The sequence below is a fragment of the Scylla paramamosain genome, chromosome 11 (assembly GCF_035594125.1).
Source record: "Scylla paramamosain isolate STU-SP2022 chromosome 11, ASM3559412v1, whole genome shotgun sequence".
NCBI lineage: Eukaryota > Metazoa > Arthropoda > Malacostraca > Decapoda > Portunidae > Scylla > Scylla paramamosain.
Window position 1 is genome coordinate 20843523 of NC_087161.1, and position 15781 is coordinate 20859303.

At 37.7% G+C, this 15781-nt stretch overlaps 1 protein-coding gene across 8 annotated transcripts in view; it reads right to left on the reverse strand.

The window, feature by feature from the left end:
* Positions 1 to 12692, reverse strand: part of LOC135105057 (Fanconi anemia group I protein-like) — a 46583-nt gene extending 33891 nt beyond the window's left edge. The window contains exons 1-6 of one of the 8 annotated variants that reach the window (XM_064012988.1): positions 12494 to 12638; positions 6007 to 6059; positions 5208 to 5312; positions 4188 to 4363; positions 3686 to 3853; positions 1 to 143 (exon numbers count right to left, since the gene is read on the reverse strand). The exon at positions 1 to 143 is cut by the window's left edge and continues 114 nt beyond it. In XM_064012988.1, the coding sequence (XP_063869058.1) occupies positions 1 to 143; positions 3686 to 3853; positions 4188 to 4363; positions 5208 to 5312 (592 nt within the window). In that variant the 5' untranslated portion in view covers positions 6007 to 6059; positions 12494 to 12638. The other 7 variants (XM_064012987.1, XM_064012986.1, XM_064012992.1 and 4 more) reach the window with 7 other exon arrangements.
* Positions 12693 to 15781: the final 3089 nt, after the last annotated feature.

The following is a 15781-nucleotide window of genomic DNA, read 5'->3' on the forward strand; positions in this document are numbered from 1 at the left end:
ACACACGATGAGGAAGTTTGGAATGAACCACTTGCACCAGGTGGTACACTAGTGGTGGTACACTCTGGTAGTCAACTTTTTTTAGCACTTCCTTCACCTTGTGGATGACATCCTCCAGCTCCTCCTTGGGAAGGTCCATGTCCCTAAAACAAGTATAAAAAAATTAAGTGGTTGCAATGCAGCATTTTTTAACTGCCATCCTGAAAGAAAAATCTGATCTACACATCTACTACGGTAAAAATGCCATAACTTTGGACAGCACCCAAATTTTTAGCATTATGAGAGAGAGAGAGAGAGAGAGAGAGAGAGAGAGAGAGAGAGAGAGAGAGAGAGAGAGAGAGAGAGAGAGAGAGAGAGAGAGAGAGAGAGAGAGAGAGAGAGAGAGAGAGAGAGAGAGAGAGAGAGAGAGAGAGAGAGAGAGAGAGAGAGAAATCATGACTACAGAAAAAAATTGCAATATATGCAGAAAATAATGAAATAAGTAGGAAGGTTTTAAGTATTGAATAGTAAACTATCTTAAAAATGTATACATGCATAATCTTGGTATGATTGTTTTAATGAGCATTTCTTTATTTTACAGAATAAATTCTTAACTTTTTGAGAGAGAATATAATTAAGCGCCAAACATCCAATAATAATAAGTATCAATAGTAAAGTTATGCTAATTATGTACATACACAGAAAAATTGCTAAAACAACAAAAACTTTCTACAAAATGGAAAAAACAATTACACTACTAAGAATGACTTTGGAAAAGGCTAATAATCAAAGGAACATGAGTATGCACAAAGCAGCTGAAAAATATGAAATTAAAAAGAGTGCACTGCACAGAGAGAGAGAGAGAGAGAGAGAGAGAGAGAGAGAGAGAGAGAGAGAGAGAGAGAGAGAGAGAGAGAGAGAGAGAGAGTGAGAGAGAGAGAGAGAGAGAGAGAGATGCCTACATGCAAACAGCGAAATCCTCCATTTTCATTAGCAGCTACTTAGCCCCTTGCTACACTCAAGTTAGTCTGACCCACTCAACATACCAAAAACAAACAACTTCAGACCTTTGTAAACCACCCAGGAGATTTGTATTTCCCTTGGCCAACATTGCCACAAGACTTTTGAACCTCAGAACAACAAGCTGCTGCCTCTAACTTGAAATGGCCATATTTGATGGTTAGCCCCCTGCTGTACCAGGCACCTCATTTTCTCCTTCAACAATACCAAGAATTTATCAATGACCAACTTTTGATTGGGGCTGAATGTAGTCTCGAAGGCATCACAAAGCCAGTCAAAGATGGAACAAAGTCTCATTTTGACCTTGGGCAGGTCAAGAAGTTTGTGGCCAACAATATAAAAGTAAAGGTTCCCCATAATATCTATATAGTGGGTGATAGCAATGAGTTGCGAGAAGATGGGATTGTGAAAAATGGGGTAAGCGGACCAGTACTACTTGTATGTGGATTTCTTTAAAATCCCCATAAGAAGGACCACATCTACAGTTAGCGCTGACCGTAGTGCAAACTTTTTGAGTTTGCACTACGATCCGCGTTTTGGGGAACCATATGATTCTGTGTAACCAAAATCAAGCCGGGAGAAAGTGACTAACCGGCATCCTTCCCCAACACTCCTACCCGCCGCGCGTCACGTTTCTCGGTCTCAATGTGTTACTGGCCAGCGGAGAGTTCGTTTTTCCTGGCTTTGTCTCAGAATTTCTTTAGCTTTTACCATTATTTTTGCTGTCCTTTTGGGCGTGCTATGCTCTTTGCATGATGCCTGGAAACCGTACAAAGCATGATGATGTCGTGAGAGTTGTTGAACTCCACAAAGTAGGTAAAAATAATCGAGAAATAGCCCATTTAGTTGGATTGACAGAATCAACTGTGTCCAGACTCCTTAATAAATGGCGTGTGGGTGGCAAGGGTGATTTTGTGCCCACCCACAAACATGCTGGGGGCAAGGCCCTTGCTATATCTCCAAAGGCTTTAAGGCTTGTAAAGCGTCAATTGGACCTCCAACCTTCTATTACTGCAAAGGAATTGAAGGAAAAGAACCCTAAACTTCTTGGAGGAGTCTCTATTAGGACAATTCAAGAAAATATTCAGAAGCGCTTAAATTACTCGAAAGTTAAAGACGTGTTAAGCCCTTGGTCACTGCCCGACAAAGGGCTCGACGCGTCAAATTTGCCAAAGAATACAAAGACTGGGACATTACAGCCTGGAGAATGGTACTTTGGACTGATGAGGCGATCTTTTGTATCAGCGAGAGCAAGGGAAAGAAGGTGTGGAAGTCTCCTGCTGCGTCAGCATGTGACCCACGCCTGACGGTGACAAGTGTTAAACACCCACCCTATCTCATGGTTTGGGGGTGCCTTTGGCTATGGTGGTTTGGGAAACCTTGCAATACTCCCTAAGGGCCAGACTGTCAACTCAGAGCGCTATATTAAACTTCTGCAGGAGAATTTGGGAGAGTGTTTTGCAAAACCGGATGTGAGATCCTGCAGCAGGACGGCGCCCTTGCCACACCTCTAAGGCGGCAAAAAAATGGCTCAATGATTGTGAAGTTGAGTATATAAGGGATTGGCCTGGTCAGTCACCCGATATTTCCCCCATTGAAAACTTGTGGGGCATCATGAAGGCACGCCTTCGTCAGGAGGACACATCAACTATTCCTAAGCTTGAATTAGCCATTCAGAAGGTTTGGGATGAAATACCTGCTTCCCACTGTCAGAATTTGGCCGATTCAGTCCCAAACAGACTTAAACAGGTCATTAAGGCCAAGGGCTTCCCGATCCCCAAGTAATTTTGAAGTGTAGGTTTTTATTTTATTTTTTGGATTTTTTTAATAAATGAAATTGAGTTTTTTCTGAAGTTTGCACTACGGTCCGCGCTAACTGTAGGAAAAGGTGCATTTTGTCCACCTATGTAGGCATCATCGTTTTAAAGGGGTTGATGGAGAGAGAGAGAGAGAGAGAGAGAGAGAGAGAGAGAGAGAGAGAGAGAGAGAGAGAGAGAGAGAGAGAGAGAGAGAGAGAGAGAGAGAGAGAGAGAGAGAGGGGGAGGGGGGGGATGACAGCCAATGCTGTATGGGTTTAAGACTAGACATGGTATTAATATAGCCACAACTGTCAGCTAAACATCCAGGTATACAGATCCTTATATCATACTCCTTATACAAATGTACCAATTACACACTTCATATATGTGGTTACATGATGCTGTGAAATGGAAGGAGTCAAATGTAATCATGTAAATCCAACATCAAAGTTCAAGAGGATAGACTCACCTCCCACATGACATTCCAAGTATCCCATATCTGTATATTATATTGTATAGTCTGTATCTATTGTATATAAAGAAAAAAATGAACTATTAACTTCTCATCAGCATAAACCTCCCAAAATACATTTGTTTATGGAAAATAAAATAGACAGTAATGGCCATGATTTCACCAAAGACTAACTAAAATATAGAATGAACAATGAATGACCAACAGTATAAACAACATTTAAACTGAGATGTCAATAATGTTGCAATAAAATTTTTTTGTGTGGATGAGAATGCTTGTCAATGCTCCTTAATGGCATGCCACTCAACAGGTTAACATTCTACCAACTACAACTTTGCCCAGATTTCCTCTGTTTACAGCTATTCTCTTACTCTCAGTTTCCTTCTAATATATACAGGCTTTCAATCAGACTCACTTTATGACAGACAGGAGACTGATGGCAGTCTCAGCAGACCAGGGTAGGTCGCAGAGTGTCTTGACAACCTGGTAGCGGTAATCTTCCCCAGCCATCTTAAGACCCTCCACAGTGACTTCCTCTTTGTGACTCACACTGGTGATTGTCTTAGCCATGAGGTCCACCCATCTGATACAGATACAAAATGCCTCACTACTTGCATACACATCACATATCAACAATCATCAAAATCAATCTAATTTTTCTTGTTATACCTTTCAGTCTTGTAAGATAAGAGAGAATTTTGTATTATAATCAACAAAATACTTGCCGTTATAAAAAAATAGTTCACACTTTTATGTTACACAGGAATTCAGTTTTATTCCTTACTTAAACCTCAAGAGTGTGCAAGTACTCCAGAATCTCTTTCTAGTTGTTGCTCAGTTCAGGCAACAAAATAATTTTTGTCTCATACAGAAAGGAAACTCCTGTTGTTATGCACAATCTTAACAGCAATATATACCTTCCTTGGAGAGGCTGACCACTCCGTACCAATTCCACATACTGGTCCACCAGTGTGACCAGTGTGTGGCTGGGGAAGGTGTCTACATGCATCATCAACACTGCCACCAATTCTCCAATGCTTCTCTCTCTGCCAGCCACCTCTACCCTCACCACCCGTAGCACAGCTTGGTACACCTGCACACCAAACATATCAGATAATTCAAGAGAAAATAAATATCCCTGAAAACTGGTTTTCATAGCTACATGTAACATTTGAACTTCATTAGATAACTGTAGACTATTATCCCAATCTTATTTGAAGCTAGTTATAACACTGCATTGCAGAGATCCATGCCCAATATCAGTTTTCCTACTGCAAACACTGTAAATAGAATTTAATGAATGTCCTATAAAATACAATATGATTACATGTAATCATGTGCACTACATAATGCAGTAAAAACTCTCTAAGATCACAATTTGATACAGTGTGAAGCTCAAGAGGATGAGGGAGTAAGCTACAATTGCTCTCTCCATGCTGCTGGAAAGAGAAGTCCACAGTCACAACACCTTAGGTTTTGCTTGTCATAAGCAATCTCTAAAGGATTTTTTCTTTTTCAAACCAAAAGTCATTGGGGTAAGCAAGTTTTGTGTACTCCCATTAATGGCCTGGACAAGGGGCATATTAAGGCTAGAACTGGTTGGCACTCACCTAATAGTGAGAAAGACAACTACAAGTATAAGATGTTATATAGAAAAAACTTACATAAATATCAATGTAAATTTTAGTAATAACTTCCAATATGCATCATAGACCAGATAACATACACTACTGCAAATACTGTAAAGAAACATTACAAATATTACTTTTTTGTCAAGTGATGAGTTATGGTATAAACCTAGCAAATTAATGTGACAAAACTATAACATAGTACTTAAACCAAAATAAGACACTTTTTAATATCTCATTACAATCCATGAGTTTGCTAAAACAGATTATAAATTTTTGAAAAGTTGAAGACCACTAACACCAACCCACCTTAAGTCTGAGGTTGGTGCTTTCCCTGGTTTGACAGCTGAGAGAGGAAAGGATACCATTCACCCATTGTGGCCCCTCTGCCCTGTACATCTGTTGCTCCACCATCTAAAAGAAATGAAGGCACTGTTGTACAGGCAGTCAGTCCATGAGCTCCTCTGCATATGTGAATTAACTTAAGAATAAAAAATATGCATAAAAGTGGCAAGTACTTGAAATTAACCCAAACACAAGTATCTACTATTATGTCTCCATTTATGTTCTATGGGTTTGGTCTGTAAAGAAAAAAACATAGATATATAAATAAAAATAAATAAATAAATAATCAATTAATTAAATAATAAATAAATAAATAAATAAATAAATAAATAAATAAATAAATAATAAAAAAGATCATCTTTGATCTGCAAAATCAAATGACGAAATAGTGATATCTACTTTGATGCATCCACAGCAAAATCTTACGTGTAAAACTAAACTAATTTAAGAGATTATTCTTACAAAACAAAAAAAAATTAATACTACAAAAATAACAAAATACTGGTCTTGTTTCATGCACAATGACATCTATCAATCTACTTATGTATCAGGATGATATTCTCTGCAAAAAAGGACAGGTGAGACAAAATGCCTTTATGTGCACTTGTTTTTATGTGCACACACACATGGCCTGGTGGTGCAGTGGTTAGCACACATGACTCACAATCGGGAGGACCCAGGTTCAAATCCCAAGCCAGGTCAAAAGTCTCAGGTTGGATTTCTTTGTAATGTAGCCCTTGTTCACCAGATAGTGATTAGGTACCTGGTATAAGTCAGAAGCTGTAATCCCCACTGCTTAGATAGGAGAAACAAACTCTGAAAAGAAAAATACACATGGGATGGCCTGACCATCACGGGCCTAGTCTGCTAGGTTGACTGGTGCCATGTGGCAGCTATAGTATTAAAATGTGAGATATTTCCTTAGGGTTAATGTATAATTAAGATTTAGTAAGTACTGTACGTTAGCATGTAAGTTAATATGTAACATGTGCATTTTCAGCTGTAAGGCTGCAAGATTAATAAACAAAATATTATTATTATTATTATTATTATTATCATTATTATTATTACACACACACACACACACACACTACTTAGGCACTTTATTAGATTTAACTTCCACTTCCCTTCTGCCTTTATGTTCCATGTTACAGTCCCAGACAATGCAGTTCATTTCACTACACCCTCATCAAACCACCTCTTTACATTCATTTCAAGCAACTTACAACAAAACACTATTAATTCATGCTCACTCCCTTAATACTTCATTGGCTCTAAACTACACATCTATGAAACACTCCTTAATCCACAATATACAATCCTAAATATATTTAAAATGGGCTACCTCCTAATGCAACTTGTAATTCAAATTTACATTCCTCTCAACATCTACCATTCTTACTCCACTACTTTACTCATCCTCTTATTTACTTAAAAATCTCATTTCATATACAGTATTCACCTTAAGTTTTCTTTTTCATCCTTTCACTACCTAATACTTACAGTTATTCAGAATAAGAATGTTTACTAAGCAAAATCATCCCCTTATAATACTATCTTGAAGGGGGTTAATACATAGACACTATTCTGCTCAGGGAGCAACATAGTATATTGAAAATTTGTTAAGTGAAAGCTGTCTTTTTTGCCCAGGTGTCTCCAACTTCTTAGTAATGATCAGTATTCAGTGATCATCATGAAAGGATATTTCCTGTGATACAAATTCATAAAGAACTGTTGCCAGTGGATGACTAAATAATCTACTGTAAACACATTTCTGTACAAAATTATGATAATACAAAATTACACATGAAAATATAACAACATAAATAAAATAAAGTGAATTCAGAAATATGCCTGATGAATTAATTATCATCTATTCACAATTTAAACTGGAAGCAGACAGCATGGCTCCTCTGGCATCACTAAGGAAGCAGTACTGTATTTGCAACAAAAATAGAACAAACAAAATCACCAGCCACAATCAAGTACCTCAAATAAAACCATCTCCTGCCTAACACCACTCACTTCACATATTATCTAAGGTTTACAGCACTGTTCTAGGCCTATATATAACCATTCATGCTTATATGCCACTAATTTTTAACCAGTATATATATATATTTATTTTTTTTTATGTAGGAGGGACACTGACCAAAGCAAAAAAATTGATAAAAAAAAAAAAAAATGCCCACTGAAATGCCAGTCCCATAAAAGGGGTCCAAAGCGGTAGTCAAAAATTGAAGGATAAGTGTCTTGAAACCTCCCTCTTGAAGGAATTCAAGTCATAGAAAGGTGGAAATACGGAAGCAGGCAGGGAGTTCCAGAGTTTACCAGAGAAAGGGATGAATGATTGAGAATACTGGTTAACTCTTGTGTTAGAGAGGTGGACAGAATAGGGGTGAGAGAAAGAAGAAAGTCTTGTGCAGCAAGGCCGTGGGAGGAGGGGAGGCATGCAGTTAGCATGAAAATATGTAGCGGTAAAAGACAGCTAGAGACGCAACATTGCGGCGATGAGAGAGAGACTGAAGACAGTCAGGTAGAGGAGAGGAGTTGATGAGACGAAAAGCTTTTGATTCCACCCTGTCTAGAAGAGCAGTATGAGTGGAAACCCCCCAAACATGTGAAGCATACTCCATACATGGACGGATAAGGCCCTTGTACAGAGTTAGGAGCTGGGGGGGTGAGAAAAACTGGCAGAGACGTCTCAGAATGCCTAACCTCATTGAAGCTGTTTTAGCTAGAGATGAGATGTGAAGTTTCCAGTTCAGATTATAAGTAAAGGACAGACCGAGGATGTTCAGTGTAGAAGAGGGGGACAGTTGAGTGTCATTGAAGAAGAGGGGATAGTTGTCTGGAAGGTTGTGTCGAGTTGATAGATGGAGGAATTGAGTTTTTGAGGCATTGAACAATACCAAGTTTGCTCTGCCCCAATCAGAAATTTTAGAAAGATCAGAAGTCAAGTGTTCTGTGGCTTTCCTGCGCAAAATGTTTACTTCCTGAAGGGTTGGACGTGGAAAAGTGCAGGGTGGTATCATCAGCGTAGGAGTGGATTGGGCAAGAAGTTTGGTTTAGAAGATCATTAATGAATAATAAGAAGAGAGTGGGTGACAGGACAGAACGCTGAGGAACACCACTGTTAATAGATTTAGGAAAAGAACAGTGACTGTCTACCACAACAGCAATAGAACGGTCAGAAAGGAAACTTGAGATGAAGTTACAGAGAGAAGGATAGAAGCCGTAGAAGGGTAGTTTGGAAATCAAAGCTCTGTACCAGACTCTATCAAAAGCTTTTGATATGTCCAAGGCAACAGCAAAAGTTTCACCAAAATCTCTAAAAGAGTGTCTTGATCCATGCCAGACACTATCACCTCTGCTATGCGCTCAGCACACAAAGACTGTGTCTCTGACACAGAAGCAGTAGTCATTCCAAGGAAAATCAGCAAAATACCTCCTCAGGTCCCCCCCAACTAGCAGAGGCAAAATGCCAGAGGCACCTTCGCTTAGGGGGATCCTGAGGAGGGATTGGAGTGATAGGACAAGATACAGAGATGAGATTGTGATCGGAGGAGCCCAATGGAGAAGAAAGGGTGACAGCATAAGCACAAGGATTAGAGGTCAGGAAAAGGTCAAGAATGTTGGGCGTATCTCCAAGACGGTCAGCAATACGAGTAGGGTGTTGCACCAATTGCTCTAGGTCGTAGAGGATAGCAAAGTTGAAGGCTAGTTCACCAGGATGGTCAGTGAAAGGAGAGGAAAGCCAAAGCTGGTGGTGAACATTGAAGTCTCCAAGAATGGAGATCTCTGTAAAAGGGAAGAGACTCAGAATGTGCTCCACTTTGGAAGTTGAGTAGTCAAAAAATTTCTTATAGTCAGAGGAGTTAGGTGAGAGGTATACAGCACAGATAAATTTAGTTTGAGAGTGACTCTGTAGTCGTAGCCAGATGGTGGAAAACTCGAAAGATTCAAGAGCGTCGGCACGAGAGCAGGTTAAGTCATTGCGCACATAAATGCAACATCCAGCTTTGGATCGAAAATGAGGATAGAGAAAGTAAGAGGGAACAGAAAAGGGGCTACTGTCAGTTGCCTCAGATACCTGAGTTTCAGAGAGGAAAAGAAGATGAGGTCTAGAAGAGGAGAGGTGGTGTTCCACAGATTGAAAATTAGATCTAAGACCACGAATGTTGCAGAAGTTAATGAAGAAAAAGTTGAGGGGGGTGTCAAGACACTTAGGGTCGTCGACAGAAAGGCAGTCCAACCTGGGGACATTTATGGTCCTCTCCCCAGATGGGGACTCCGAGGCTGGTGTAGGAGTCACCATGATAATTTTGAAATTTTTGAGTGAAGGGTGTGTGTGTTATTAGGTGCTTGTAGTTTTGTGTGGAGGAAGAGAGTTGTCTTTAGAGGGCAGGCTGTGACTGCCCCCTTGTATGCCGCCACACACTGATGAACCGTGAAGAAACTGTAGGTGTGCCGTAAGAAGCAGGAAAAGGAAGACTGATCGGTGGGACAAAGTTCCACTGATATTTGTATGTATGGGAAAGGTTTCCATTTTTAGTCATGTATGTACTTAAATCAATATCTTCACTTTTAAATTTTTATATACATTTCTAACAGCTAGTAACTATATCAAGGGCATCATGTTTCATTTCTTACTGATAAGTCTAAGTTTGAATAAGGACATCATGTTTCATTTCTTACTGATCTCTAAGTTTGAATGATCATAATAATAATAATAATAATAATAATAATAATAATAATAATAATAATAATAATGACAATAATAACAGCTCTAGTACTCAAATGAAATTAATATCTCAAGTTTTAAATCTTTTTCCTATTTCTCAAATGAAATTAATATCTCAAGTTTTAAATCTTTTTCCTATTTCTATTGGCTAGTAACTTACCAAGAACACCAGGTTTCATTTCCCAATGATATTTGCATTGATGAAAAGGTCAATTAGGGTAACAAAGAAATAAAGCTAACGTTCTTCTCTGAGGTTAATACTTACTGTATTCACAGTATTATGGTTGCTGAATGTAATGCAGTATGCAATACCTTCTGCAAACTTACAGATGCTTAAATAAAAATTAGTTGAAAATTGGGTATTCTTTTACTCTTGCACTTGTCTCAACATGGCTTTACTTACTCTTCTCATCAGAGAGAGCTTCTCATTCAGAGTAATTTGAACCCCATATATACCTGCCATAAATTGTTTATAATCCTGATGGCAACTTTTAAAGATTTATCTGTTTTTGGAGAAACAAGCTCACTCGCTGTTGTGACAATGCTGGAAAGTAACACACCCACTCATGTCATAGATAGATAGCGGGCACTGACCTACCCCAGTGAAGGTGAGTTCGCCTGTGCATGCAAATGCCACATCTGTTGTGCAAGCACGAAATTAGTCATAGTGATTGATTCTGTTGTTTGAGAATGCAGCCACTGGCCAATTAAAAAATACAAAATTAACTTATCCAATCATAGCATTTTATTTCATCTTGTGGAGAGAGACATGGCTCAATTTGAAATATTTGAATTAGTCTGAGGAAGATGTCAGTGGTGGATGTTGCCTTGATTACTTCCAGTGCATCACCAGATTTTATGAAGATAAATATGGTAATGACTTCAAATTAATTTCTTAGCCCTGCCAGTTGGGTGAGGTTAGGTTAGGCTTGTTTGGTTAAGTTCGATGAGTTTAGTCAGGTTGTTAATTTAGTTAGGTTACTTTAGTTTGGTTAGGTAAGGTTAGTTTAGTTTAGTTAGGTTAGTTTGGTTTGGTTAGGTTAGATTAGTTTAGTTAGGTTAATTTACTTTGGTTAGATTAAGTTAGTTTCGTGAGGTTGGGTTGGGTGGTGGTGGTGACACCTGGCTAGCAGATATGGGCAAGTGGCAGCCAGTCCTCTTGTGGGGAACATTACCAGTGAGTGTTACTGCTGTGTTACTTATTTGTGAGGATGAAATTTTTTTTCTGGTAGATTTCAGTCAGTTTTGTATTAATCTGCCTTTCTGTTTTTTAGAGCAAAATATTAGTTTCTGAGGAGGGGGGGAGGAGGAGGTAAAAAAAAAAAAAAAAAATGGAGGGAGGGGAGGTAAAAAAAAAAAAAAACTAACTTGTGGGGGAAAAAAAATGCAAATTAAAAACTGGCTGAAAACTACCAGAAAAACAGTTTTGTCATGAAAAACAGTAGGCTAGCTTTACCTCAATATTCCCTGCCACTTATATTTATATATGCCTGTACATGAATAAAATCACTATCTTGTATTTTAAAATGTTCATAATTTTTATAGTGTTTGATAGCTGTTTACTTTGTCAAGGACATTCAAATTTCATTGCAAATTTGGAATTATAAATATGCAAAAGAAAGTATTTTGAAAACCATGATAATCCACAAGAAATAAAAAAAATAATTAGCAATAATTAACATGCCTCACATTATGAATATTTATTAGCATTCATCAGTCATTAGTTTCCCTTCTGAATGATGACAGTGTGCCTCATCATTTTAACCTGCTTAGATGTGCTGTGAGACGAAATAGGTTGAAAACCAGTGACACACCCACATACGCATATATATATATATATATATATATATATATATATATATATATATATATATATATATATATATATATATATATATATATATATATATATATATATATATATATATATATATATATATATATATATATATATATATATATATACCAATGTGGATCCCAACATCAAAATGAGCCCCTCTGTCCCTCTCAACCATATACTGCCCATTTCACAATTATGATTTGCAGTACTCCCGTCCCTAAATACAATGAGCTATGGCGGTTTACCTTTGTTCACCCTCTGACATTACTAAGGAAATATTACTTCAAGCAAAATGCCAAAATGATAAAGATAAGACTCCAGTGGGCTGCACACTTAAAAATTACAAGTCTTGTTCAATAACTCGTCGAAAGTTGTTCAAGATAATCATGTTTACGGAGCAAAATCACCACTATGTAATATCGTGTCAAGGTAATAACGTACAGGGATGATTTACAAAGTGGCCGCATCCTCAAGAAAGCGACCAAACTTGCTAATAATATTATTAATATTACTTTTGTGTTATTCACGTTCATTGGGACAAACACTGCTGGTGATTTGTTTAAAATATGAGACGAGTTTCAAGACCTACTGGTATACCCTTCAGCAGACTAAGCCAGGTCCAGGCCAGTCGCTCCTTACTTCTGATGTGCCGCGCCCTTCACTCACCTCCAGCACCCAGTCATCTTCAGTGTTGAGTAGTAGTTCTTCTATCTCACTCCACTCCTCAGCCTTAATAAGGTTAAGGATTCTCTTGGCCAACTTGTCACTCATGCCACCGACCTCCCTTAATTTCCCGCGTCCGCTGCTCAAACCCTCAACTTCAAGGCCACCGTGGTGTCCGATTTGTTTCTGCGTGCTCGAAAACGTCTGCCTTCTTTGGGAGAAATGCTATTAAATTTCCGCATACACATAATTCATACATCAACCAGTGTATTAATTATTTGATTTGTGGTTTCTAATTTTTATATAAATGCATATAGAAATGATGAATAGATAAATAAATTAATTAATTAATTAAATAAAGTAAATGAGTAAATACCACCATTGAACAGTTTCCTCACACATGATAGGTAAAAATCAGAATATTCTATGAACAATTCTGCTTTATGATCTTCATGATGAAAAAAAAAAAAAAAAGAGAAACGATCAGCGTCCTCTACACTAATTGTTCCTACATCTGGCACGCTACATTCTCTCCAGAAACTCTTTCACCGCCTCAATCATTCTTTCATTCGCCTCTCTACACAGTCCCAGCAACAATACCATCCACTCCTTTCCTGTCTTCTCCACTCTTTCATTCCTATCATGCCCTAACTCAGTTACTATCACTTGCATCATCTCATTCCTGTCTTTGGCATACTTCCCACATTCCAGCACATGTTCCACCGTCTCATCTTCTCCCATGTCACACATCTGGCATACTTTGCTGCCGGACTCAGACCATCTGTAACTTCTTGCATTCACACCCATACACTGTGCCCTCGCTTGGAAGAGAAGATCACCACCCAGGCTTCCATCATACCACCTTTCATACCTAGGGGCCCCTTTCTCTTTGTACCATTCCAGAGTCTTCTTTCTTTCCATCTCATTCTTCCATTCATTCAGTCCCACACATTTCACTTCTTTGTCTATCTCATTCTTCCATTTTCTCACATCCCATTCAGCTTCCACTCTGCCTCCTCTCGTTACCACCCATTCACGCTCATTTTGATTCCTCCCAGCCATTCTTATTATCCACACAACTTGTAATCCACTCCTGTCTGTCATTCTCATGCACCTCTTCCTCCATTTGCTTCCACTTTCATTCCACAGGTACACCTTCCTTGCTATTCTTGCATTATCCATTCTCTCAAGCCTAATCTTGTACCTAAGTGTGGCTTTTGTGAGTCTTTCCCTAAAGGTGCTCCATCCCATATCACTTCAAGGCTTCTACTGCTGTGTACCTTGGTGCACTCAGTGCCATCCTTGCTACTCTATTCTGGTCCACTTCTAACTTAGCAATTTCACTTTCATCCCATACAATCACATCATCAGGAAAATAATTTGTCTTGATCTTCATGGGACAAGTGATTCAGAATTTCTCCAAACTCAGCCTTTATAATGGCAACTCCTTTTAAAAAAGGAAGAAAGGAAAGAAAGCAGTGTTACACTAAAATACATCTGGCACACCACATTATCTTCAGGAATGCCTTCACTGACTTGATAATCCTTTCATTTGTATACTTGCTTTGGTGGTATACATTGTCATGAAGGTGTAATGTAATTTTTTATTTATTTTTTTCTATATAATAATGATGCGTGTATTTACTTAGTTGTATTGTACAAGGCAGGAGCCAAAGCTCATTTTATCCTGTCTCCATAAACATATTTATCCAGTTTATCTTTAAACATGTGTACACTATTTGCCACAACCACCACTTCCTTTAAATTCGAGATTTCAATAGTTCTATACGGAAAACAATTTTTTGATGTCACTTAAACATCCACTCTTTATTTTTTCCCGTGCCCTCTCGTGTCTCTCCTTCCTCCATCTGCGGTACCAAGTAATTTCTGTCTATTCTTTCTATATTGTTTACTAATTAGTATCAAGTCTCCTCTTTCTTTTCTGTTTTGTAGTGTTGGTAAACCCATCTCTTCAAGTCTTTCTTCATAGTTTAAGTCTTTCAATTCCAGTAGCATCTTTGTCACTATCCTCTATAATCTTCCCAGTTTCCGTATACATACATGCATATATATATTTATATATATATATATATATATATATATATATATATATATATATATATATATATATATATATATATATATATATATATATATATATATATATTTTTTTTTTTTTTTCCCTCCATGTGGAGCCCAAACTACTGCTGTATATTCAATTTTGGATGTATCATGCTTGTTGTAATTTTCTTCACCATTTCTTTATCTGTATAGTTAAGTGCCATATTAATGTTTGTTAACATGCTGTATGTAGAACCAAATATCCTGTTTATACTCGTACATTATACATTATGTATACATTAGTATACATAATCTTTAAACTTCTACTCAGTGATCTTGTGTGGCATCTTTGTGTCACTATTTCCTCACTTTCATGTCCACAACTTTCCAGATGAATTTTCTCACTTGTTCCTGTGTTCTCTCCCTGTTCTTTGACTGGGCCTCTACTCTCAATTCTTTCAGTGTGTGTGTGTGTGTGTGTGTGTGTGTCAGTCTACACCCTACTCAATCCCTTGCGTGGGAAATCACAGTTATCCATGACATGTTTTTATCTTGAATATTCTATGGTTGTTATTATCTAAGATGAATAGGTGGCAAAAGTTCATGGGAACTGCATTTTGAGTGAATGGAGATTTGAGTGGACAATATCTAAATTAATATAGATTTTTGCATACATCAAATATATGCTCTGTGTTAAATTCAATTAACATCCTGTCTGAAAGATCCTCACATTCCAGTTTCCTCTCTCTCTCTCTCTCTCTCTCTTACAATGTAGTCTAAACCAAATATACCACATCTCCAGTTGTATGTAAGTTACATAAAACTGTGGTGGAACAAAATAAAATTTAACAAAGTACCGCATAGCATTTCAGCCAATTATTGGCTGACAATGAATGGCAATACAAGTCTGTTTTCAGCAAGCAAGCAAGAGAGAAAAAAAAGTAAATGTGATAAATTAACAATGTTTCAAAATATGAATAGAGCACAAGATTATTTAGGAGCTGACATCTGACAGCAATATGCTGCAGTATTATCTTCTGTTATTAAAGTTATAAAATATATAATGATTGCAGCAGGTAATTATGGGAGATAATAAAAATCTGATGAAAGTACATGGCAGTGTTACTCTGTTTATTGCATGATAAGATAAAGATGTTAGTACAATCAGTACAATTCAGGTACTCCACTTCAATTTGTATCCTCTTTCTAAAACAAATGTCAGTCTGAATT